General features: G+C 41.4%; 1 protein-coding gene across 6 annotated transcripts in view; it reads left to right on the forward strand.

The window, feature by feature from the left end:
• RUBCN (rubicon autophagy regulator) overlaps nucleotides 1-25,417 on the forward strand; it is an 89,763-nt gene that overhangs the window by 1,277 nt on the left and 63,069 nt on the right. For all 6 annotated transcript variants that reach the window (XM_067466118.1, XM_060767292.2, XM_067466120.1 and 3 more), the window contains exon 2: nucleotides 19,350-19,503. In XM_067466118.1, coding sequence (XP_067322219.1) covers nucleotides 19,350-19,503 — 154 coding nt within the window. The remainder of the gene's footprint in view (nucleotides 1-19,349; nucleotides 19,504-25,417) is intronic.

Genomic DNA, 25,417 nt, shown 5'->3' on the forward strand with positions numbered 1-25,417 from the left:
ATGAACAAAATCTGGCTACCAGTATTAAAAAACTCTATAATTACAACAGCAAAACAGCAGAGAGGAAATAACTAGGCACATCTTAACACCTCTCAACAAAAGATTTTCCAAGGCTCAGCCAGGCCTTCAAATGCTAATCAAGGTGGTCAGTTGAAACATTCACACCTAGCTCCAGCAGACAAGAGTCCTTTGTCTCACCCTGGTCATTCCACAGATATATAAACCCTTTTTCCTAGTTCCAACAGACTTCACTACCTCTGAGGATGCTTGCCATAGATGCAGGCGAAACGTCAGGAGACAATGCCTCTAGAACATGGCCATATAGCCCGAAAAAACCTACAAGAACCTAGTGATTCCAGCCATGAAAGTCTTCGACAATACATATTACAATATTATTATTATTATTATATATTATATGTTTATATTACAGTATGTGATGGAGGAAGGGGTAACACGGAACTGAGGAATTATTGTTACTATACTGTATTATATTTATATTAATATTATATTTATAAATATATTTATATATTTATTTATATTTATACTATATTATATTTATATATATTTGAGTCGCCGTATGGCTGAGAAACGCGAGCTATAAATATCATAAACTAGCTTTCCCTTGCCACACGTTGCTGTGGCCCAGTCTGTTGATCTGGAAAATAAAGTAATGAGAAAGTGCTGGTTTCTAATATATGTAATGTCTTGATGCTTGTGGGTAAACAGTATTTCTACCTATCTACCTACCTATCTATCTATCTATATCGATGGCTGGATGGCTCTTTGTCAGGAGGGCTTTGATTAGATTTTCTTGCCCTGGTTAAGGGAGTTGGACTGGATGGCCATAAGTATTTTCTGTTGGTCATGGGGGTTCTGTGTGGGAAATTTGCCCCAATTCTGTTGTTTGTGGGGTTCGGAATGCTCTTTGATTGTAGGTGAACTATAAATCCGAGTAACTACAACTCCCTAATGTCAAGGTCTATTTCCCCCAAACTCAATCTGTGTTCTTATTTGGGCATATTCATGCCAAGTTTGGTCCAGATCCATCCTTGTTTTGAGTCCACAGTGCTCTCTGGATGTAGGTGAACTACAATTCCCTAACTCAAGGTCAATGCCCACCAACCCCTTCTAGTGTTTTCTGTTGGTCATGGGAGTCCTGTGTATCACCTTTGGTTCAATTCCATCATTGGTGGAGTTCAGAATGCTCTTTGATTGTAGGTGAACTCTAAATCCCAACATCTACAACTCCAAATGACAAAATCAATTTGTTTTGAGTGAAGGAGCTGGTAAACTGGCTGGGATTTCTGGGAGTTGTAGGCCAAAAACATCTGGGGACCCCAGGTTGAGAACCACTGCTCTAGAACATGGCCATATAGCCTAAAAAAATCCATAACAACCCAGCCAGTAGGCTGTTTAGAATTATGGTAGTTGAAGTCCAAAACATCCGAATGGCCCAAGTTTGCCCATGCCGGGTTTAGATGGTTCAGAGCAAACGGTCAGTCCCAAAAGATGTGCAAGTTAGTGACCAAAATGTGGCAGCTGAGCTCTTAATGAGAAAGAATTATAGGACAGCAGGAACATTTATTTATTTATTTATTTATTTACTTTACTTGTATACCGCTCTTCTCAGCCATCAGGCGACTCAGAGCGGTTAACAACCAGAATCAGCAACACAGTACAAAATCATTAGTCAATTAACATCAAAAACATCAATGCTACAATACAGCAAAACAACAATCCATCATGTCTCATCAATAGAATCAGCATCCGATCTCGTTGTCCATTAATCCATATTCCAGTAAACAATCAATTGCACTGTTTAGTTAAAAGCCTGTTCGAAGAGCCAGGTCTTCACTCTCTTCCGGAATTCCAATAAGGAGGGGGCCGATCTAATGTCTGTAGGAAGGGCGTTCTACAGCCGGGGGGGCCACTACTGAGAAGGCCCTGTCTCTCGTCCCCGCCAGACGTGCTTGTGAGGCTGGCAGGACCGAGAGCAGGGCGTCCCCTGACGATCTTAACAAAAAGAAGTAGATCGGGCATTGCAATTAGAAATTCGCATGAGAGAAGCCTCCTCGCAGGATTGCAAGACATCCAGGCGTCCCCTGGGCAATGTCTCTGTAGACGGCTGATTCTCTCATTCCAGAAGCAATCAGAAGCGACTTGCAGCATGCAAACAAGCAAGCAAAACAACCAACGGACCTTTTCAGGACCAACCATTACAATAATCTCAATCAACGTTGATCAACTACCAAGCTTGCAAACTTTGTGTTTTGTTTGTTTGTTTGTTAAAAAATGCAACGCAGCTGTTTGGTCTGCTCCTGACACAATAAATAAATAAAGCATAAGATGCAGCCTAACAGAGCACATGATTGATCTAAATAGGGACGGGAGGCTGGACTAGCCTAATCCAGGAGTCTTCTCTCGTCCTTTCTTGAGAAGGAGCTTGCTTCAGCTCCTTTTTGCCTCATTTGAGCCTTCATGGGAACAAAACATATCAGTGGGAGGAAAGCTTTATTAAGATGAATTGGGAAGGCCCTTTTAAGTGGCCATTGGCATTGGGCAAGCTGGCACATGGACAGCTTCCTCCCACTTCAGTTGCCAGGCACTTACTTTGCCAGCTTGGTAGGGAAAAGAGCCGGTTGCTGTGGATTATTTTCCCTGTGATTTAGTTTCTGTTTCCCGGGAGAGCTAACTTTTTTATGAGAAACAAGCCTGACAAGAGCCAACGTGCTGTGGGTTGCCTGGGAAACCAAAACCATTCCTTCAAAGCTTTTTCAAGTGAGGCAAACAGAGGAATGGCCTTTTCAAAATTCCTAGCAGGTGGCCCATAGTAATAATTGGTGGGTGAGATGACCATATGTCACTAAGGCTGCAGTATTGCTGCACTTACCTGTGAGTAAATAGCACTGAGCTTGTCTGTCTTCCTGTTATGCTGGAGTCTTTTATTAATGTGTTTTCCACTGAGTAACCCAACAACCCCCAGTGTACAACAATAACACTATGTAACAAAATTTGAAAAAAAAATCCTGTGTAATTGTGTATTTATTACTTTGAAATAATTATTTTCCAGAAACTTCGTTTTTGTGGCTGCCACAAACTGTGGCTCTTTCCACACAGCTGAATAAAATCTCACATCTGCTTTGAACTGGAATATATTACAGTGTAGATTCAGATAATCCTAATAGGATAATTATAATTATAATTATATTATTATTAATACTTTTTTTGGTCGTGTCAGGAGCGACTTGAGAAACTGCAAGTTGCTTCTGGTGTGAAAGAATTGGCCGTCTGCAAGGACGTTTCCCAGGGGACGCCCGGATGATTTGATGTTTTTATCATCCTTGTGGGAGGCTTTTCTCATGTCCCCGCATGAGGAGCTGGAGCTGTTAGAGGGAGCTCATCCGTCTCTCCCCGGATTCGAACCTGCGACCTGTCGGTCTTCAGTCCTGCCGGCACAGGGTTTAACCCACTGCGCCACCGGGGGCTCCTATTATTAATACTAATAATATTTCAATATAATTGTATAGTACAATATAGTGATGTATAGCACTGATATTCTCTGTGGTGGCCCCACGACTCTGGAACTCCCTCCCCAAGGACATCAGGCATTCCCCAACATTGGCAGTCTTCAGAAGGAGCTTGAAAACATGGATGTTCCAGTGTGCCTTCCCAGATTAAGGAATCCCAAGCAATTGTCCCTAATGCACTTTATGAGAGAGTTAGAATTGTCTGCACACCCTTCTATTCCCAAAATATCCAGTCTACCTCACCTGGACATGCCCAGAATTTTAAAATTTTAACTATTACATTTGGCCCTGCCACAGGTTTTTAAAAGTGTCGTGCTTTTGTTATTGTTTTATTGTTTGCTTATTTATTGTTGCATTATATTGCTGTCTGTTGTGTTTTTGTTAATGATGTACTTTGGGCTCGGCCTCTTGTAAGCCGCACCGAGTCCTGCGGGAGATGGTAGCGGGGTACAAATAAAGGTTTATTATTATTATTATTATTATTATTATTATTATTATTATTATATTGTACTGTGCTCATGGTATAATGTATTGTGTGTGTGTGTGTGTGTGAGTCCCCTTCGGGGTGAGAAGCCGCTCTGAGTCCCCTTCGGGGTGAGAAGGGCGGCAAATAAATAAATAAATAATCCAGTTCAAAGCAGATATTGTGGGTTATATGGCTGTGTGGAAGGGCCCTATACTGAATTGATTCAGACTGTATGAGATATTAGTTGAAAAACTATAGCAAATTCTGCTGCAAGATATCCCTTCTGCAAAGACAAAGTTAATGAAGTTTAGTAAACTTTTCTCATGCTTTTATAATAGAACTAATTAGGAAATAACATTTATATCCCAGGAACAGCTGGCAAGAAAATAAAGTGGCTAGGCTGAGAGTTTGGCATGGTGTCTCTACTCACAAGTGTGTGTGAATGGCCACATTGGTGCATGTGTGTTCAGGAAACAAATGCGCTCAAGTATCCATGCTTTCTGAAGTCTTTAGTATTCAGGAGAAATCACAGATTTGCTGTTTTGCTTTCCCTTTTGCGCTCAGTTGGCATTCTCTTTAAGACCTAGGGAAGTAATGGGATTTGGCTATGGCCAGAAGAAAGTTTTGTGTACGAACAGAATAGAAACTGAAGCAGTATTTTTGTCATGGCCTGGATTTTACTGCACCATGCAGTCACTGCCCTACTTTATATCCTGTTTTTCTTCCAAGGAGCTGACAGCACAACATTCAAGTTTCCCCCTTGTCCTGCCCCCCTGAAAAGACACAAATTACAATTACATAAGTAACTACAGCATTCATCTCACCAATGTACATCTCTACTCTAGTTCAATGTAAATCTAAGATATATGCATAACTTAATTTTAAAAGCAGATTGCCTGCTTTCCCTTTTTTCCGTTTCTCATCTATAGCTTAACATTTTTTCTTTCACCTTATATCCAGTAAGTTATTTACTTCTGCTTGTATATACATTAGCTAGTGAACATCCCAATATCTTATATCTCCAAGCCTGTAGGCAAAGTCCTGTTCACTCCCTCACATATATATTGATAGAAAGATTTCCATTTGTCTCAGAATGTGTCCAGTGATTTATCCTTAAAGAAAGTTGTTAAATTCTCAATTTCCGTTAGCTCTACATTACTTAAAAATTGTTAAGCCACATTGGTTCTTCCCTAGGCCTCACTTATTTGCCTCAATACACTGTTATATATTCTATTGTCAAATGTTTTCAAGGCTGGACTCAGTGGTTTGTTGTGGTTTCTCGGCTGTATGGCTGTGTTCTAGCAGCATTTTCTCCTGACTTTTTACCTGCAATCTATGGCTGGCATGATCAGAGGATCTTCAGAGTATTAATATTACTAAAAGGCAAGCCAAGAGCTCAGTATCTGTAGTACCCCATTATTTTATGGTGAGCCCCCCAGATCTGTGAGTTCAGTTCTGGGACCCTCTGCATCCCCCCCCCCCCCCAATGGATGTTTATTTCTCGTGTCAGGGCAGCCAGTCAATTATATTACATTTCTAACGGAACAAAGCAAACAAACAGAGAAAATACAAAATGTGTGAGTTTGGTAGATGATTAAATGTCCTTTGACTAGTATCTGTCCACTTGGAGTGCTTCTGGTGTTGCTGCAAGAAGGTCCTCCATTGTGCATGTGGCTGGGCTCAGGTTGCATTGCAGCAGGTGGTCAGTGGTTTGCTCTTCTCCACACTCGCATGTTGTGGATTCCACTTTGTGGCCCCATTTATTGAGGTTGTCTCTGCATCTAGTGGTGCCAGAGCGCAGTCTGTTCAGCGCCTTCCAAGTCGCCCAGTCCTCTGTGTGCCCAGGGGGAGTCTCTCATTTGGTATCAGCCATTGGTTGAGGTTCTGGGTTTGAGCCTGCCACTTTTGGACTCTCGCTTGCTGAGGCGTTCCAGTGAGTGTCTCTGTAGATCTTAGAAAACTATGTCTGGATTTAAGTCGTTGACGTGCTGGCTGATACCCAAACAGGGGATGAGCTGGAGATGTCTCTGCCTTGGTCCTTTCACTATTGGCTGCCACTTCCCGGCGGATGTCAGGTTGTGCGATACCGGCTAGACAGTGTAATTTCTCCAGTGGTGTAGGGCACAGACACCCCGTGATAATGCAGACATGAGAGAAGCCTCCTCGCAGGATTGCAAGACATCCGGGCATCCCCTGGGCAACGTCTTCGTAGACAGCTGATTCTCTCAATCCTGGGCAACGTCTTCGTAGACGGCTGATTCTCAATCCCCCAATGGATGATCATATCCTACTTCCTGACTTTGAGAGCTGTTCGGCAGTGGAAATCTCTGCCCTGGAGTGTGGTGGAAGCTCCTTCTTTGGAGGCTTTTAAGCAGAGGCTGGATGGTCAGCTGTAAGGGGTGCTTTGGATGCAATTTTCCTGCTTCTTGGCAAAATGGGGTTGGACTCGATGGCCCATGAGGTCTCTTCCAACTCTATGATTCTATGAATCTAAACAATGGCAACTTCAGTACATTTGTATTCACATAGTTGCAGTGTTAGGCATAAGTCGTGATGATTTGTAGTTTGGAAATTGCAGTTTCCAAATCTATGGAAGGCCCACTATATAGTGTACACATTCTCTATATAGATGAGTATACATTAAGACTTGGAGAAGAGCAAGAGAATGCATGGCTGCTAACTTCCATGCTTACTTGGTAGCTTTGACACTGCAGCATTCCATCACTGTCTAGGGATGTGTTTACATTGGAGGGAAAGTGTGTGGGCACGTGGGCTCCTTTTACCTGATTCTCTGGCTATCACTATAAGTTACTCATAGGATATTACTATATGAATTTACATATACCAATTAATTTACAATCTCCAATGTGGAATGTAGAGCTTGATTGCAATTGGTTGAGAAACAAAATATGTCAGCTTAGTGAGTCCCAGGTACTTTTACCTATACCTGTGTTGCTTTAGTTTTAGGATTTTTATAAAGAATTGTATTTTTTTAGATCAGAGATCTTAGATTTTAGATTTTTGTTGTTGTTGTTGTTCATTCGTTCAGTCGTTTCTGACTCTTCATGACCTCATGGACCAGCCCACACCACAGCTCCCTGTCGGCCGTCACCACCCCCAGCTCCTTCAAGGTCAATCTAGTCACTTCAAGGATCCCATCCATCCGTCTTGCCCTTGGTCGGCCCCTCTTCCTTTTTCCTTCCATTTCCCCCAGCATAATTGTCTTCTCTAAGCTGTCCTTTCTTCTCATGATCAGAGATATCCAAGCATTTAGTCACAGGTCTACTGTACTTTAATGATGTTCAGAAGAGGAGTTTGTCGCTCGTTATGTCAAGAAAAAGGACATTTGATGGAATGTCATATTACGTGCTAATGGTATAAAAGCCCATATATTGCAAAAGTGCCTCTTCCTGCCTTGAGACTGAAAAATATGTTGATTTTTTAATTTTAAAAAATGGAACTGCTTTTCAGACAGCTTTATTTGGTAGCAACACTTCCTGGATGTCTTCTGAGTCATTGCAGCTGACTTCATTCATCATGTCTCTCCAGAGTGACAGACAGAGATCGTCTGGTATATGCTCCTCAATTAGATGCCTCTCAAGTTGATTGTATGGCATGTGACATTTATATTTAAACAAATTATTGTCATTCCTTTAGCTTTATTGTAGTCACTAGCAATTTGTACATGAAGGTTTGTGGAATGGGATTCATGAATTTATAACTGTGGCTGTGATTTCAGTGGCTTGTTGCAGCTGATGTCTATTGAAAACGACCTTTGTCTCTTTCAGAGGGGAGTCATGGTAAATAGGAGTAAACAGACTGCTTTGATGCATTGCATTTGGACCATACACATTTTCGCAAGTGGTATAGGTCATATCTTGCAGACAGAAGAACCCAGTCAGCCTTTTGTACTTCTAGCAGAAAGAATATTAGATAGCAGAGCTTGGGAAAATGTCCTGAGACCTTAGAGAACTAGAGGAGATTGCTATGGACAAAGTGAGCCAACTCTGCATGAAGCGGGTATTCCCATGGTTGTAGTTTCACATTGTTATAGTTAAGATACTTCCTCAAACCTTTATAATCCAAGTTTACTATGGGTTCTTTCTGATCTCTGAAGCTGCATGTTGAATACGTAAAAGGAAGAACTTTACTACGTAATGCATAATTAAATAACTGAGTTCATTTTAACAAGCTGTAGATATTACTTACCAGTTGGAGTAGCAGTAAAAGGAAAAGAGTAAATCTGTGGAAGATAAGCTTGTTGCTGGCTATTGTCTTAATACTTGTAAACTTCAATATACTTATATGTTACTTATTTAGGCGATCCCTCGTTTTCCGAGGATGCTTGTCTTCCATTGTTCTTGTGGGTCCCTATCTGGCTGTGGAGCCCTATTCTTGCTCTGCATCTTCTTCCGCAGTGAGGGCATTGGTTTCCAGGTGGAAGTCGGTCTCGGTTGGGATTGGCTTGACGCACCTTCCTCTTGGCACGCTTCTCCCTTTCGCCGTCCATTCGTGTCTCTTTGAATTCTGCAGCACTGCTGGTCACAGCTGACCTCCAGCTGGAGCGGTCAAGGGCCAGGGCTTCCCAGTTCTCAGTGTCTATGCCAGTTTTTAAGGTTGGCTTTGAACCCATCTTTCAATCTGTTTTCTTGTCCACCAACATTCCATTTTCCGTTCTTGAGTTCGGAGTAGAGCAACTGCTTTGGGAGATGGTAGTCGGGCATCCAGACTACATGGCCCGTCCAGCGGAGTTGATGGCGGAGGACCATCGCTTCAATGCTGGTGGTCTTTGCTTCTTCCAGCACGCTGATGTTTGTCCGCCTGTCTTCCCAAGAGATTTGCAGGATTTTCCGGAGGCAGCGCTGATGGAATCGTTCCAGGAGTTGCATGTGACGTCTGTAGACAGTCCACGTCTCACAGGCATATAGCAGGGTTGGGAGGACAATAGCTCTATAAACAAGCACCTTGGTATCCCTACGGATGTCCCAGTCCTCAAACACTCTCTTTGGAAAAATTCTGCACTCGCAGAGCTCAGGCGGTGTTGAATTTCGGTGTCGATGTTGACTTTGGTGGAGAGGTGGCTGCCAAGGTAGCGGAAAGATCAATATTTTCTAATGTTACACCATTAAGCTGTATCACTGGCATTGGAGAGGGGATGGCTGGTGTCTGCTGGAACAGCACCTTGGTTTTTTCAGTGTTTAATGACAGGCTGAGCTTCTCATATGCTTCTGCAAAGGTGTTTAGAGTGGCTTGTAGATTTTCTTCTGAATGCGCACAGACGACGTTGTCATCAGCATACTAGAGTTCTATAACAGATGTTGTTGTGACCTTGGTTTTGGCTTTCAATCTGCTGAGGTTAAACAGCTTGCCATCTGTCCGATAGATGATTTCCACTCCGGTGGGAAGCTTCCCATCAACAAGGTGAAGTATCATAGCGATGAAGATGGAGAATAGAGTTGGGGCAATAACACATCCCTGTTTGACACCGGATTCCACCTTAAATGGGTCACTTTGGGAGCCACTGCTGTCCAAGACTGTTGCCATCATGTCATCATGGAGGAGCTGCAGGATGTTCACAAATTTGTTAAGGCACCCAATTTACCAGTTGCTGGGAATTCAGGAAGGAGGAAGCCATTGCACCCATATTGATTTAGATGTAAGTAGACCAGGGCTTCTTAAACTTTTCCACTGGGGAACTCCCTTATGACTGAGCATTTGTTTGCATGACCCTGGATAAATAGGTATATGAAATAGGCATAAAGATAAAACATTTACTTATAACACATCAGTATTTACAAATCTTTTAAAAAACGGATTGTCCTTATTATGAAATACATCTGAAGCATCTTATACGGAGTCCACTGTAAACGCTGCACAATGGATTTGTGTAAATAACTAAAATAGCCACTAGGTGGCATTCAGAAAATGCTCCCCTCCCTCTATTCCTTAGATATCAGATATATAATCGTGTAGTAGTTGGGTTTTTTTAGTAGCATATTTAGCCTAGGAACCCCATATCTACATGCCCTAGTATAATTTATCTTCTATTTCTTTGTGCTTTTTAAGATATAATAGTTTATAATCAATAAAAATTATTTTAAAAAAGAAACACAGTTGCCAAATTTTGGGGGACCCCAACATAGAGCAAAGAGGAACTCATTTGGGGAAGGGACCTGCAGTTTAAGAAGCAGTGAAGTAGACTTTAGAAGGAACAGGATATATATGTTGAAGAATTATTGGTTGTCATGTGGCTTATACTTCTTGTGCAGTGCTGTACTATATAGGCCTTTGTTCTCATCCAACATGGCTCTTACTTTCCTTGTGCCTTCCACAATTTTCCCCATAATGTAGTGGTGGGGATTTAGTATGAGATTGCAAGACTGTTTTCATTTAGGTATGACTTTGTAGGGACCTTCATAATCATTTACACTATCTTATGAACTCTTTGAAGTAGTAGATATCAGAAGGTCTGTTTTAGTAGGACACATTGTTCTGGAGGACACGTCTCGAATGGTGGCATTGAATTATGCTTAGTCTTTATTCCAGATGGTGTCTTGACTTTTCCAAAGATTTATGCTATCTCTTATGATGTTCAACATATAAACTTTTGGGAGATGGCTCTTTGAGGTCGTATCTTTAGTATGCTGGTCACATTCCAGCCTGATTCCAGAGAAACAGTGGTAGTATTAATCTTTATAATGCATGTGGATAATAGAAGTGCTAGTAGCATTTTGAGGACAGGTTTTCAGCCAATTCTAGCTATAGTCACTCCTTACCTGAAGGTCAGGTGTTCAGGATTTTCCTAGGTGAGCTTTACTCCTGGATGATAAAGAGGTAGCAGCTGTGTCCAGCTTTGCTTATGGCTGATGGTGTTCTGTAATCCTGTGCCTTCAAGTCATTTCTGATTTATGGCAACTCCAATGTCTAAGGCAGAGGTTCTCAACCTTCCTAAAGCCGCAACCCCTTAATACAGTTCCTTATGTTATGGTGACCCCCCAACAATAACATTATTTTAGTTGCTACTTCATAACTGTAATTTTGCTACTGTTATGACTCGTAATGTAAACTTCTGATATGCAGGATGTATTTTGATTGACTGGACCAAATTTGGCACAAATACCCCATATGCCCAAATTTGAATACTGGTGGGGTTGGGGGGATTGATTTTGTCATTTGGGAGTTGTAGTTGCTGGGATTTATAGTTTACCTACAATCAAAGAGAATTCTGAACTCCACCAAGGATGGAATTGAACCACATTTGGCACACAGAATTCCCATCGCCAACAGAAAATACTGGAAAAGTTGGTGGACATTGACCTTGAGTTTTGGAGTCGTAGTTCACCAACATCCAGGGAGCACTGTGGACTCAAACAATGATGGATCTGGACCAAACTTGGCACGAATACTCAATATGTCCAAATGCAAACACTGGTGGATTTGGGGGGAAATAGACTTGACATTTGGGAGTTGTAGTTGCTGGGATTTATAGTTCACCTACAATTAAAGAGCATTCTGAACCCCACCAACGATAGAATTGGGCCGAACTTCCCACACACAACCCACATGACCAACAGAAAATACCGTGTTTTCTGATGGTCTTTGATGACCCCTCTGACACCAACTCGTGACCTCCCCAGGGGTCCCGGCCCCCAGGTAGAGAAACACTGGCCTAAGGGCATCAGATCTAGCCTGATTTTTTAAACTAAGCAGGGTCAGTTCTGGCTAGTACTTGAGTGGAAGATTGCTAAGAAATTTGAAGTGCTATAGGCTATATTTCAAAGGCGAGTATTCTTTGTCTAAGAAAACTTTAAGTTGTGACCTGAAGGTGCATACATATATACAAGGTGAACCAATCATTGACTTTTCTTGGCAAACATTGTTCAGAGGAAGTTTGCCATGGTCTTCCTCTGAGGTGGAGATAGTATAACTCACCCAGGGTTGCTCCAGTGGCTTTCCATAACCAGGCCCTGGTCTTCCAGAGTCCTAGTCCAACACCCAAACCTTGACACTACATTGGCTCTGTGATATTATTTACAAAAGACCAATCATGTTACAGTTACACAAATGCTGTATTTCATTACATTATAGTCACACCCCGTTTTTATATTTTGGAGGGGACAGGCAAGCGAGTGAATTCACCTACCTGCCCTCCTGTTCCTTCCACAGGTATGGTTTGAGGGCATAGTTCTGCCCTTAAGGAACTAATACATGGTTAAAATAGCACCTCAAAGGAGCCTTTTTCACCACATAATAGTCGCCATTGCATAATAGCCTGGGGAAAAAAATGGGGCAAGTGTGACTATTGTTCAATGAAATACAGTATTCCCATATTCTTTATGTGGATGGCCTTAAATAATTCTGAAAATGCATTTGGCATGGGACAGGGAAGTAAGGCTGCTGATGGAAATGGGATCTTGGGGCAAGTGACAACTGTTTTACCTAAACATACTGCCACACACTTTTGAGTTTCCCTGTTTTATTTTTTTTATGTTATGTGTTAGCAACTGTTGAGTATACTATCTAGCTGGAATGTGGGGTGGAGTGCAGATGATTCTTCAAGTGCATTCCTGACTCAGCAATGCCTTCTTTACCAAGAAGAAATTTTTGTGATTCCAGATTAAAACAGTGACTCATGTGAAGAATTTGCTTGGTTTATTTCTGCTTCTAGCCTTGAAACCTTTTCTGGGCGAGCAATGACTTACCACCCTCTTTTTTTCTTGCCACTCGGCCCTTCGTTAGTCATTATTTCTCTTGATTGTCGTCATGCTTCTTCCTCAGCAAGTTACTGCTTTTTTAAAAATGTGTTCCTGCTAATAATTGGAAAAAAATGTGAAAAGGCATAAAAAGAAAAACAAGAAGCGTAATTGTATATTCACTTGATTTGGAGCGATGCTCTAGAACAGTGGTTCTCAAACTGTGGATCCCCAGGTGTTTTGGTCTACAACTTCCAGAAATCCCAGCCAGTTTGTCAGGTGTTAAGATTTCTGGGAGTTGGAGGCCAAAATATCTGGGAACCCACAGGTTGCAAAACCACTACTCTAGCAGATGCAGAAGCTAAACTTATATCCTGAGATCTTTTTGCACTTGGCATAAAATAATGTGTTCATCTGGAAGGATGCCGTCTTAAGAAACCTGTAGAGAAGTCTTCAGACGTGCACTTATTGAGCAGCCTCCATGCAGAGATGTCTTTATTTAACATTTAGCCTGAGGAGGGAAAATCTGTAAAGCTTGAAAGGTACTTTGTGACTTTAAATTGATTACACACACACACACACATTAAATAGAAGACTGTGACCCTTCGAATAAAACATATTATCTAATAATTGGAAAGTATTGTATTGTACACAACAAATACTTACAAATAAATGTCTATTTGAATAAATAAAAATAATAAAACAAAAAAGATGATTTAAATCAGCGTTTCTCAACCTGGGGGTCGGGACTCCTGGAGGGGATATAAGAGGGGTCACCAAAGACCATCAGAAAACACAGTATTTTCTGTTGGTCATGGGTTATCTGTGGGAAGTTTGGCCCAATTCTATCATTGGTGGGATTCAGAATGCTCTTTGATTGTAGGTGAACTATAAATCCCAGCAACTACAACTCTATAATGTCAAGGTCTATTTTCCCCAAACTCCACCAGGGTTCACATTTGGGCATATTGAATTTTCTTGCCAAGTTTGGTCCAGATCTATCATTGTTTGAGTCTACTGTGCTCTCTGGATGTAGGTGAACTACAACTCCAAAATTCAAGATCATTGCCAACCAAACCTTTGTAGTATTTTCTGTTGGTCATGGGAGTTCTGTGTGCCAAGATCGGTTCAATTCCATTGTTGGTGGAGTTCAGAATGCTCTTTGATTGTAGGTGAACTATAAATCCCAGCAACCACAACTCCCAAATGACAAAATCAACCCCCCTCCCAAAACCCCACCAATATTCAAATTTGGGCGTATAAAGTATTTGTGCCAAATTTGGTCCAGTGAATGAAAATGTATCCTGCATATCAGATATTTACATTACAATTCACAACAGTAGCAAAATTACAGTTATGAAGTAGCATCAAAAGTAATTTTATGGTTGTGGGTCACCACAACATGAGGAACTGTGTTAAGGGGTCGTGGCATTAGGAAGGTTGAGAAACACTAGTTTAAATGGTATTGTAGCCTTCTGAAACGCTGTAATTTGATGCCTTTTTATCCTCTCTTAAAAAACTAAAACCAGATGCAAATGAAAAACCACTCTGCAAAAGAACAATTGTTAGGAGATGAATATATACCATGTACAAATAAGGAAGTGATTATTGGGTTGTTGTAGGTTTTTTCGGGCTATTATTTGCAGCTTGAGTGGTTGCCATAAAGAGACAGTTCCCGAGTTACAAACACCTAACTTTTGAATAAGTCATAGGTAAGAATGGGGCTAAGATAACAGGAAGTGAGAAAAATTACCCCCTAGAAGGGAAATCCGCTCCTGGAAGAGTTACTATCTTGGGGAAAAGAAGTCTCCATTGAAGCTTTCTTTCTAATCCTTGTTTCCCCAACTGGCCAAAATTTTCTAAAATCCAACTCTCACAGGAACAGAAAGTGAAATGAAATCTTCTGAACAGGCAGAGACAGCAAAACAAACACCACTGGGGTGTTAACACCCCCCCCCCCCAAATATATATTTTTGATGGGAGCATTTCAAAAATGTCCCTCTTCAAACTTGCATACAAATTCAACTTAAGAACAAGCCTAGAGAAACTATCTTGTTCATAACTTGGGGACTGCCTGTATATGGTAGTCAGCTCCTTAAATGCTACCCCCTTTTCCATGTGTGTTGTGTCTGTTTAAGTTGTAAAACTGAAGGCAGGGAATTGTCAAATTAAAAATCATGTAAACCACTTACGTAAAACACCATGGAACTTGATGATGCCATATGAATAAACTGTCATCTTCATTATCAAAGTGATGGAATGACCTGGAAAGGCAATTCAAAAGTGTGGCCTCCCATACTGCTTGAATCTGAGGATGAAAGGGTTAGCCGAAAGGATGCATGCAAAGGTGTTTTGTGGAAGGATTTGAAGGAATGGCGATATAATTTAGATGCCTCTGAGATGGAGCTGCAGGGGAAGCCATGAGAGAATGAACACAGTTTGTTTGACTGCATGGTTATTTGCCTTGAAAGAGGAGTTGCATATTCTTGGCCAGCAGGGTGTGGTCTTCATGAACTCTAAAAGTCCTCATGTTTGCATGGTGCCTCCTTTTTCTCTTTGACATGTCTCCATTTCGGAGTGAGAGGGCAAAAGGAACAAACACACGCTGCTCAGGAAGCTTTGAAAGTGCTGCATTTGCAACTGAGGTGTTTGCTTCTCCCTTCTGAAAACTGGCAAGTTACCAGCCAGCTTCTTTTTCCATGTCAGTCAACTGATGATGACATTATTTAGCATTTCAAAATCCTTGAATGTGGGTGTGGGTGGGTGTGTTTGTGCACATACACCTATTCGTTAAGTACTGCCACCATCAATGACATGGAAAAAGGACTTGAATGGCACACATTCTTTCCCTGCAAATATGGGCTTGCAGGGTGCATTAAAAATAGCTTTGCAGGGAGAGCTGGGGATTTCCCCCTGAGGCTGGTCTCTTACCCAGACATTCCCTATTCTGAAGTAGTAGTTCTGTTTTATAAAACGGCTGAACAAAGGCAGCTTCTGTCCTAGAATGGTAGTCTGACTCTTGAAGGCTCATGACTGTTTGGCTTTGTTGTTAAGATGCAAGGCACATTCTTCCAAAGCACTTAAAAACAAACAGGAGGGGGCTTCTAAATATAGACCTAACTCTGAGCTTGCCGGCTCTCAATTCTATTATTTCTGGCTCATGGAGTCCTTGAATAGGAGCTCTAGCACTCCCCGTTTCCCAAGCTCAGTTTTTGATCCATTTTGGAATGACCTTCAAGAACGCCTTACGTTATTTCATCCTTTCTTTAAATCTCTTGGCTTCTCTCCTCATCCTTTTTAAACGAATTCTAAAAATGTATAGTGGTATTTATGCGCTCTACGTGGGGCTGCCCTTGAAGACGGCCCGGAAGCTCCAACTGGTACAACGGGCGGCAGCCAGGCTCCTTACTGGAGCAAACTATAGGGAGCATACAATGCCCCTTTTAAAATAGCTTCACAACAGTTGCTGAGCCAAATTCAAGGTGCAGGTTATGACCTTTAAAGCCCTAAACCAGGGGTTCTCAACGTTCCTAATGCCGCGACCCCTTAATACAGTTCCTCATGTTGTGGTGACCCCCCAACAATAACATTTACTTTAGTTGCTACTTCATAACTGTAATTTTGCTACTGTTATGAATTGTTATGTAAATATCTGATATGCAGGATGTATTCTCATTCACTGGACCAAATTTGGCACAAATACCCAATATGCCCAAATTTGAATACTGGTGGGGTTGGGATGGGAGGATTGATTTTGTCATTTGGGAGTTGTAGTTGCTGGGATTTATAGTTCACCTACATTCAAAGAGCATTCTGAACCCTACCAATGATGGAATTGGACCAAACTTGGCACACACAACTCCCACAACCAACGGAAAATACTGGAAGGGTTTGGTGGGCAATGACCTTGAGTTTTGGAGTTGTAGTTCGCCTACATCCAGAGAGCACTGTGGACTCAAACAATGATGGATCTGAATCAAACTTGGCACGGATATTCAATATGCCCAAATGTTAACACTGGTGAAGTTCAGGGAAAATAGACCTTGACATTTGGGAGTTGTAGTTGCTTGGATTTATAATTCATCTACAACCAAAGAGCATTCTGAAGCCCACCAATTATAGAATTATGCCAAACTTCCCACACAGAACTCCCATGACCAACAGAAAATACTGTCTGTGATGGTCTTTGGCGACCTCTCTGACACCCTCTCGCGACCCCTCCAGGGGTCCCGACCCCCAGGTTGAGAACCACTGCCCTAAACGTTCAGGCCCCGCCTATCTTCGCGATCGCATCTCCCTCTATGAACCTGGAGAAATAAGACAGGCCCCATCCCTCCCTTCCTTTCGTAAGAGCCTGAAGACTTGGTGGTTTAAACAAACCTTTGAGAACGACTAGTTCTAGCTCTGCCCCAGATACTGTTGAAATTGGCCATATCTTTTTCTACCAATTACCCAGGTCACTTTCTTCTCTTATGCCCTGGAAATGTGCAGCCATAGACTCTACCTAATTTCCCAGGCCCTCTCAAATCTCACTAGCCCGGCCCAGCCTTTTAAACTGCCTTGAACAGGCAGGTTTATTTTAAATATATGTGCTATTGTGGTTTTTAATGCTTATGTTGTCTTGTTAATTTTATGTTTATGCTGTTTCCTTTGTATGTATTTATTATGTTACTTGGAAACCGCTCTGAGTCCCCTTGGGGAGATAGAGCGGTATATAAATAAAGTTTTGTTGTTGTTTTATGCTAACCTGGAGGAGATTGGGGTAAATTGTAGGGGTGACGCAGATATCTGAAATGCCTTGGGATTGTGTGATTGTGTAATAGCTGGTCTATTTTAACCTTGGTTTTAACCTTCATTTTTAATTTTTGTGGTTTGAAATTTTACCTTGGCATTTTAATGATTTTAATGATTATATTTTTAATTATCTTTTAACTTAATCAAGTTTGAATCTATATTAGTTCACTTTTATGGGAGTCCTAGGATAGTGATTATTGTCTATTTGAGTAGGTTTCTGTTTCTGTTCTTAATGTTGATATGGTCAGTGGACTAATCAATAAACTTTGCTTGCTAACCCGGAAGGGACATTGGCCTTCCTCTGTTGGTGATCCGGAAGCTCAAATTGGTACAAAATGCAGCTGCTCGGCTTCTTGCAGGAATTCCAATGAGATGCCACATAACACTAAATAAATATGTAAACCACACAATGCGGCATTTGAGAATCCTGAGCTCAGAGCAACACTGATTCATTCATGGCAGCATTTGCCTCTCTGTCACTTTCCTTCTGTTTGTTACCGTATCATACAAAGTGAGTATTCCCTATACAAAACACTTGGGACCAGAAGTGTTATGTATTTCGTATTTTGGAATGCTTGCTCCCAAGCAGCTGATACTTAGAGCAGGAAACCCCTGAACCTGAAGGTTCAGTTTAACTGTCATGGGTAATGGAAGTTAATGAGATCTTCATGAATCTGCCTCCACCCTCTTTGTCCCCAGAGGCTCTAGTCCCATCCTGTGAAAGAACACTTTTTAAGTTGATTATGTCTAAAATCTAAATATTTAAACAGTATTTATTGCTCATGCACTTTATGAGGCCTGATCGCCCATCTTCCTCATGGGGGTCCATTTTTATCCATGTTTTAATCTATTACTCAGTTGTTACTATTTTTAGAGCATTGTATTTTTATGATTGTATGTGGATGGAATTAAATGTTTGCCTTTTGCTTTGGAAGCCGCTCTGAGTCTCTTCGAAGAGAGAGGATGGGTTAGAAAATTATTATTATTATTATTATTATTATTATTATTATTATTATTATTAGATACACAACAAGATTACTATACAGCAAACAAGATCACTATGCTGGTTGTTGTATTGGATCACATGTTGGACACTTCCCAAGTGTCTAGGACTATATGATGTATCGGCGAATAATGCGTCCAGATCCGAGTAGGGTGGCCTTTTGCAGCTGACAGATGGTAATTTTGCGATTGTGTTTAAGTGCAGGCCAGGGTCTTTAGGCACTGCACCAGTGTGCCGATCACCACTGGGACCCCCTTTACTGGCTTGCACCAGAGTCTTTGCAGCTCGATCTTTAAATCCTCATATCATGTCAGCTTTTCCAGTTCCATCTTATTAATCCTGCTGGGATTGCAATAATGACTATCACTTCTCCTCCTCCTCCTCCTCCTCCTCCTTCTCCTCCTTCTCCTTATGTATTTTGAGAAAAAGGGCTTCCCTTTTATTACCTTGAATTAACCAATAGTCTGTTGAGGGAGAGAGATATGTGTTTCTTTGTGGAAGAGACAGGGCTGTGGACAAACATACTTACAGATTTCACTCATACAAAGAGTTTAGGTGAGATTGTAAGTGCAAAGAGACATACAAAGAACTAGGCCAATAATCCATTTATTTGGCTGACCTTACATCTGTGTTTGAAGTGACTGGATTGACCTTGAAGGAGCTGGGGGTAGTGACGACTGACAGGGAGCTCTGGCGTGGCCTGGTCCATGAAGTTATGAAGAGTTGGAAACGACTGAACGAATGAACAACAACAACATCTGTGCATTTTATGTGTCCGTTTTTCTGGTTTCTGGAAACACTGAGAAAACTTCATTGACACTGCGGAACTGATTGTGGTTTGATCGTATTTTGTTTGCACTTTGCAGGAAAGAGCACTGGAAGCTTCTGGGCAGCCTGAAGTCTACTGTGGAAGGCTTGGTGTCCATCAACAATCCCAACGTCTGGTCTAAATATGGGGGTTTGCAGCGGCTTTGCAGGGACATGCATGGCATCCTGTACCATGGCCTCATCCCAGACAAGGTAGGTCTCCCCAGGTGGGGCGGTCTGGAATGAATGCCCACGCTCTTTTCTCAAGAGGTAGTTAACCTGCAATGGTCACAAAATAATTTATAAGTAAGGGACACTTGAGATGATCTGATGCAAGAATGGATCAGTGTTCTTCCCCTAGAATTTTGCTGATTCCACACAATGCCAGAAATGCTCCCCAAGTGCAGAGAAAGCAAAACTGGCCAGAAGTCAACTTCTGTTTCTGAAAAACAGATATTACACTATGTATCATGCCCCCCCCCCCCGGGGGGGGGGGTTGTAAATGTCATTTCCTAATTGGTTATATTATAGGAACATGGAAAAAGTTTATTAAACTGAAAAAAACTCTGTTTCTGTGGGAGTGACATCCTGCAGCACATTTTGCTATAGTTTTGCAATTAATAATTCATAGAGTGTCAACCAATTTAACCAATAAAAACCCATTGCTGGTCATCGGTTACCCCAGTCTAGTTCTCACCATTCCAATGGTATTATGTCTTGAAAAAACGTATGTACAAATATCAGTGGATATATTAGGACCACTGAACAAGGAGCATGGAACTGATGAGGAACCAATCACTGTTACTGTTTTTAAAATGGCAGATATACAATACAGGCTATTGGCTAGGATGTAATCCAGAATTTTTTTTCATGCCACTTTGTGATTTCAAACAAGTAGTGTTCTCTCTTCCTTTTACATTACTCCCTGCCGGTCAAAAAGTTGGCAGGGCTCCCTTTGTAAGGATATATTACTCCCATGGATGTTTCGCTGTGCATTTGAATGACGACTCCATGACATACGACTGGTATCGCAACCTAATTATCATTCAACCTGAATTTCCTATATTACATTACTATTCAGATTTTATAAGTCAAACTGAATTATTTCTGATCCTGTTAGATTGCTCTGTTTTGATGATATTTCCTATGCTGTTATACATTTTCATCTACCTTGTTGAACCAGTGAGTCTTTAATCAGCCTGTATTGTGGCCTCCCCACCTTAGTTCTTTTGTTGCTTGATGCTTGTCTCTTATTATGTTCGTTTTATACTTTTAAATTGCATTTTGTTATTGCTCTGCTTTTAATTGTATGTTCCCTGGGCTTGGCCCCATGTAAGCCGCCCTGAGTCCCTTCGGGAAGATGGAGGCGGGGTAGCAAAATAAACTAATTCTTCTTCTTCTTCTTCTCCTTCTCCTCCTCCTCCTTCTCCTTCTTCCTCCTCCTCCTCCTCCTCCTCCTCTTCTTCTTCCTCCCCCTCCTCCTCTTCCTCCTCCTCCTCCTCCTCTTCTTCTTCTTCTTTTTCTTCTTCCCTCAATGGTTCCTCTTTTCCCCTCTATCTCTCTTTGTCCATTGCTTAAGTTGCTTTTAAAATTTCCACTTCTGATTCTCAGGCTTACTTCCCAGCTGTGTTGTTTTGTCTTCCTAACACTCTACCTCTGAGTGAAGATTCCCCCTTCTTTCCCTGTCTGGTGTATAAACTCTCGGGTACAGTAGTCAGTAAGCGATCTAAGAAAAAATAGTGAAGCTATTATTCCTGTGTCATGGATCAGAGTCTATGCTTGCTGAAGCTAAGCAGGCTTGTATTCAGTTAGTATCTGGATGGGATGATTACCTTAAATGCAAGGAGATGCAGGCCTGTAAGCAGAAGACATCTGAAAAACAATGGCAAGACCTGCATCTCCTGGACAAATGGCAGCACAAAGACCCCAATGCGCATCACATTGGACCCTGCAAGCCTTTCTACCTTGGCCAGCCCTTACTTAAATGGGGGAGAAGCATTAGTAGAGAGGAGTGAGAGTTATTGGAGAGAGGTTAGATCAGGCACGCAAGGAGATGTAGGCCCGCAGGAAGATTTTTGAAAAACAGTGGTGAGACCTGCATCTCCTGGACTACTGGCAGCATAAAGACCCCAGTGCGCATCACAATGGTCCTTTGAAGCTTTTCAGCCTTGGGCAGCCCTGGGTTCATTGGGGAGGTGGGGAGGTGTTAGTGGAGAGAAATGAGAGTGGAGAGGAATTCGATCAGGCACGCAAGGAGATTCAGGCCCACAAGAAGGAAATATCAGAAAAACAATGGTGGGACTTGCATCTCCTGGACTACAGGCAGCACAAAGACCCCAACGCTCATCATATTGGCTCCTGCAAACCTTTCAGCCTTGGCCAACCCTGGCTTAACTGTAGGGGAAGAGGCATTAGTAGAGAGGAGTGACAGTTATTGAATAGTTTAGACCAGGCATGCAAGAAGATATCCAAGAAACAATGGTGGGGCCTGCATCTCCTGGTCTACTGTCAGCACAATGACCCCAGTGCGCATGACAATGGGCCTTGCAAGCCTTTCAACCTTGGCCAGCCCTGGGTTCATTGCAGGATGATAGGCGTTAGTGGAGAGGAGTGCGAGTTAGTGGAGATGAGCTAGACCAGGTACGCAAGGAGATGCAGGCCCACAAGAAGAAGATATCTGAAAAACAATTGTGGGATCCGCATCTCCTGGTGTACTGGCAGCACAAAGACCCCAATGCGCATCACAATGGCCCTTTCAAGCCTTTCAGCCTTGGACAGCCCTGGGTTCCTTGTGGAAGAAAAGGCGTTAGTGGAGAGGAGTAAGAGTTGGTAGAGAGGAATTAGACCAGGTACACATGGAGATGCAGTCCTGCAAGAAGAAGATACCTGAGAAACAATGGCGGGACTGGTATCTCCTGGATTACTGGCATCACAAAATCCCCAAAACGCATCATAATAGTGCTTGCAAGCCTTTCAGCCTTGGCCAGCCCTGGCTTAATTGTGGGGAGAAAGGCGTTAGTGGAGAGGAGTGAGAAGTAGTGGATGGAGACATTGTTGGGATCTTGGGTTTTTGTTAGTTTCCATTCCACATTGAGGAGAAGCACTAAAAAAGGGAAGAAAAACAGCTGGGTTTGGGCAGACGACCCATTAAAGTTGCCATCAATCCCAAACATCCTCAGTACAGACCTAACACCTGAGCCTAAGGTTCCAAGTTTGACCATGAGTTGCTAATGGTGAGGAAGCTGGTGTCAGAAAATAGTTAGGCTTGTTTGCCTAAAGGTTATTCCATCACGTAGTAATCTGATTGCTATCTGAAATTAAAGTACTATTCTTAGCTGCTTCATTGTCACTAAACATTCCTGGGAGGTGAAACATCTTCGTCACTTTCTGCTTCAATTGTTTACGCGACTATTGTGGAGATAAAGAGAGAAGGACAAGGCCCAGGTACAGCATCATCAATTCACCGGAGGAAAGACTGTGTATAAGTTTAAGAAACACGCGTGGGTTATTTATTTATTTACCACACTTGTACCCCGCCCTTCTCACCCCGAAGGGGACTCAGGGCAACCTCACAAAGCCAATATTCAATGCTGTAGGCGTATATACATATAGGTAAATAAACAATTGCATTAAAACCAACTCAATTAAAACATAAACATTAAAACCTCAGTTAAAATTACAAAATCCAGATCATATGCCAAGGCCAATCTGAGTCTTCATTCTGTTATTTGTGGTCTCTTACTGCACTGCTTACTGATCAAAAGCTTGGTCCCAAAGCCATAATAATAATAATAATAATAATAATAATAAAATGAAAATATTATCCAAATTTAACTTCCTATGTAATATGTTACCTATTAAACTGCCAGAGGTTGATCTTAAAAAATGGCAGAAAATAGTAAATGAATTTTGTAATGGATCTAGAAGATCTAGGCTACCGAGAGGCCTATGGTATATTTCTCAGAAATTAGGGGGATTAGGAATACCAGACCTAAAAACCTACCATCAGACACATATAATAAAGGGAGTGTTTAGGCTGCTTCCGGAACCTAAATTAATTTGGCGGGAAGTGGAAGGAAAATGCTGGCACAGAGATTATGGGGAAATGTTTTTTAGGTCAAAAATAGGCAAGGAAATTAAGGGGTGTAAAAATAACCTGGCTAAAGATGTCATGGAGACATGGGTTAAATTAAAAAATAAGATATTTCCAGGAGTTTCCCCCCTAACTCCAATAGTTTTACTGGAAAATTTTTCAGAAGACCTGAGAATTAAACTTAAACATAAAAAATTAGTGGAGGGGGAAACTGCTCTCTCCTGGAAGGAATGGACACAAAACTCAAAGGGCAAGTTTAGTAAGTTAGAAGAACAAGGTGCCCTGAATTGGTTTGAGAGACAACAGCTGTATAATTGGAGAAAGGATTGGTTAAGCAAAAATCCCAGATGTAGAACACTGAATAAATATGAGGAATGGTTAAGTAAGCTCAAAAACCAAGAAATAATGGGGAAAGGATTAATTGGGAAAATATATAATGGACTAATTGGTGAAGAAATAGGGCTGAAGCTGTTAGAAAACGTATGGGAGGGAGACCTAGGGCCTCTGATAGATTTTGATTGGAAAAGGGTCCTGAAGTGGAGAGTGGCCAAGAACCTATCAATAAGATTAAAAGAAAATGTATACAAAGTTATATGGAGATGGTATACTACGCCAGTCAAACAACATCAGATGGATAGCAAGCAAAGTAACCTCTGCTGGAGATGTGGCAAACACAAAGGGACATATTTTCATCTATGGTGGGAATGCCCCCAAGTGAAGAATTTTTGGAAGGATATATTTACCGAAATAAACAACATTATAGGATCAAACATTATGCCGGATGCTAGGTTAGCATTATTAATGGACACCACGAAGCTGAATGTAGAAATAACTAAGAAAGAATTGGTGACTATTTTGCTCACAGTGGGAAGAATTATAATAGCAAAGAACTGGAAAATAATAACCAATCTAACACTGGATGCATGGTATAGGGAAGTTTGGAATGTAGCTTTAAACGATAAACTAACAATGGAAATGAGGGTATTCAGGGGGGAAATTAACAGGTCAGGTTTTGAGACATACTGGTCGGTCTTTATTAAATATGTCTTAGAGAGCGAAAATGGAAAACAACAGAATTTGGTTGGTCAGGAATTTTGGAGATGACATTTGATTAATGGCTGATTTATAAATACATGGTGAAGGAAATTATACTTGTTCAGGCCTTGGTGGTGGGGTTATGTGTTTGTAAAATGTTCACTGTTTTGGGTTTTGTCTATTTTGTAAGTTGTTATTGTATTTAAATAAAATCTTTAAAAAAAACCAAAGCCAATATTCAATGCTGTAGGCATATATACATATAGGTAAATAAACAATTGCATTAAAACCAACTCAATTAAAACATAAACATTAAAACCTCAGTTAAAATTACAAAATCCAGATCATATTCCAAGGCCAATCTGAGTCTTCATTCTGTTATTTGTGGTCTCTTACTGCACTGCTTACTGATCAAAAGTTTGGTCCCAAAGCCATAATAATAATAATAATAATAATAATAATAATAATAATAATAATAATAATAATACTTTATTTATACCCCGCTCCATCTCCCCCAGGGGGACTCGGTGCGGCTTACATGAGGCCACGCCCATCGATACAATACAAGCAATAAAACACAAAACACAATAAAACGAGCAAAATACATAAAATGCAAAACCAAAATAATATACAACACAACAATATAAAATCAAATATTAAAAACACAGGGAATTTCACTAAGCAGGGTCAGATGCATGGATAAAATAATTTTAAAAAAAATACTGGGAGATAGGACAGTGTAACTTATAAGGAGGAGGCTCCAAGAATGAGGAGGGATTTCATTGCACAACTCATAAAATAAAGTGCGTCTAAGGACATTTTGTGCAAAGTGTGGTCAGGGAGAATCTTACATTCAATCACTGAAGGCACATTAGAATTACCAGGTTTTCAAATTCCTCCTAAAGATTGCCAGTGTGGGGGCTTGTCTAATGTCGCTGGGGAGTGAGTTCCAGAGCCGGGGGGCCACCACAGAGGAGGCCCTCTCTCTCGTCCCCGCAA

Source organism: Anolis sagrei, chromosome 3 (genome assembly GCF_037176765.1).
Source record: "Anolis sagrei isolate rAnoSag1 chromosome 3, rAnoSag1.mat, whole genome shotgun sequence".
NCBI classification, from domain to species: domain Eukaryota; kingdom Metazoa; phylum Chordata; class Lepidosauria; order Squamata; family Dactyloidae; genus Anolis; species Anolis sagrei.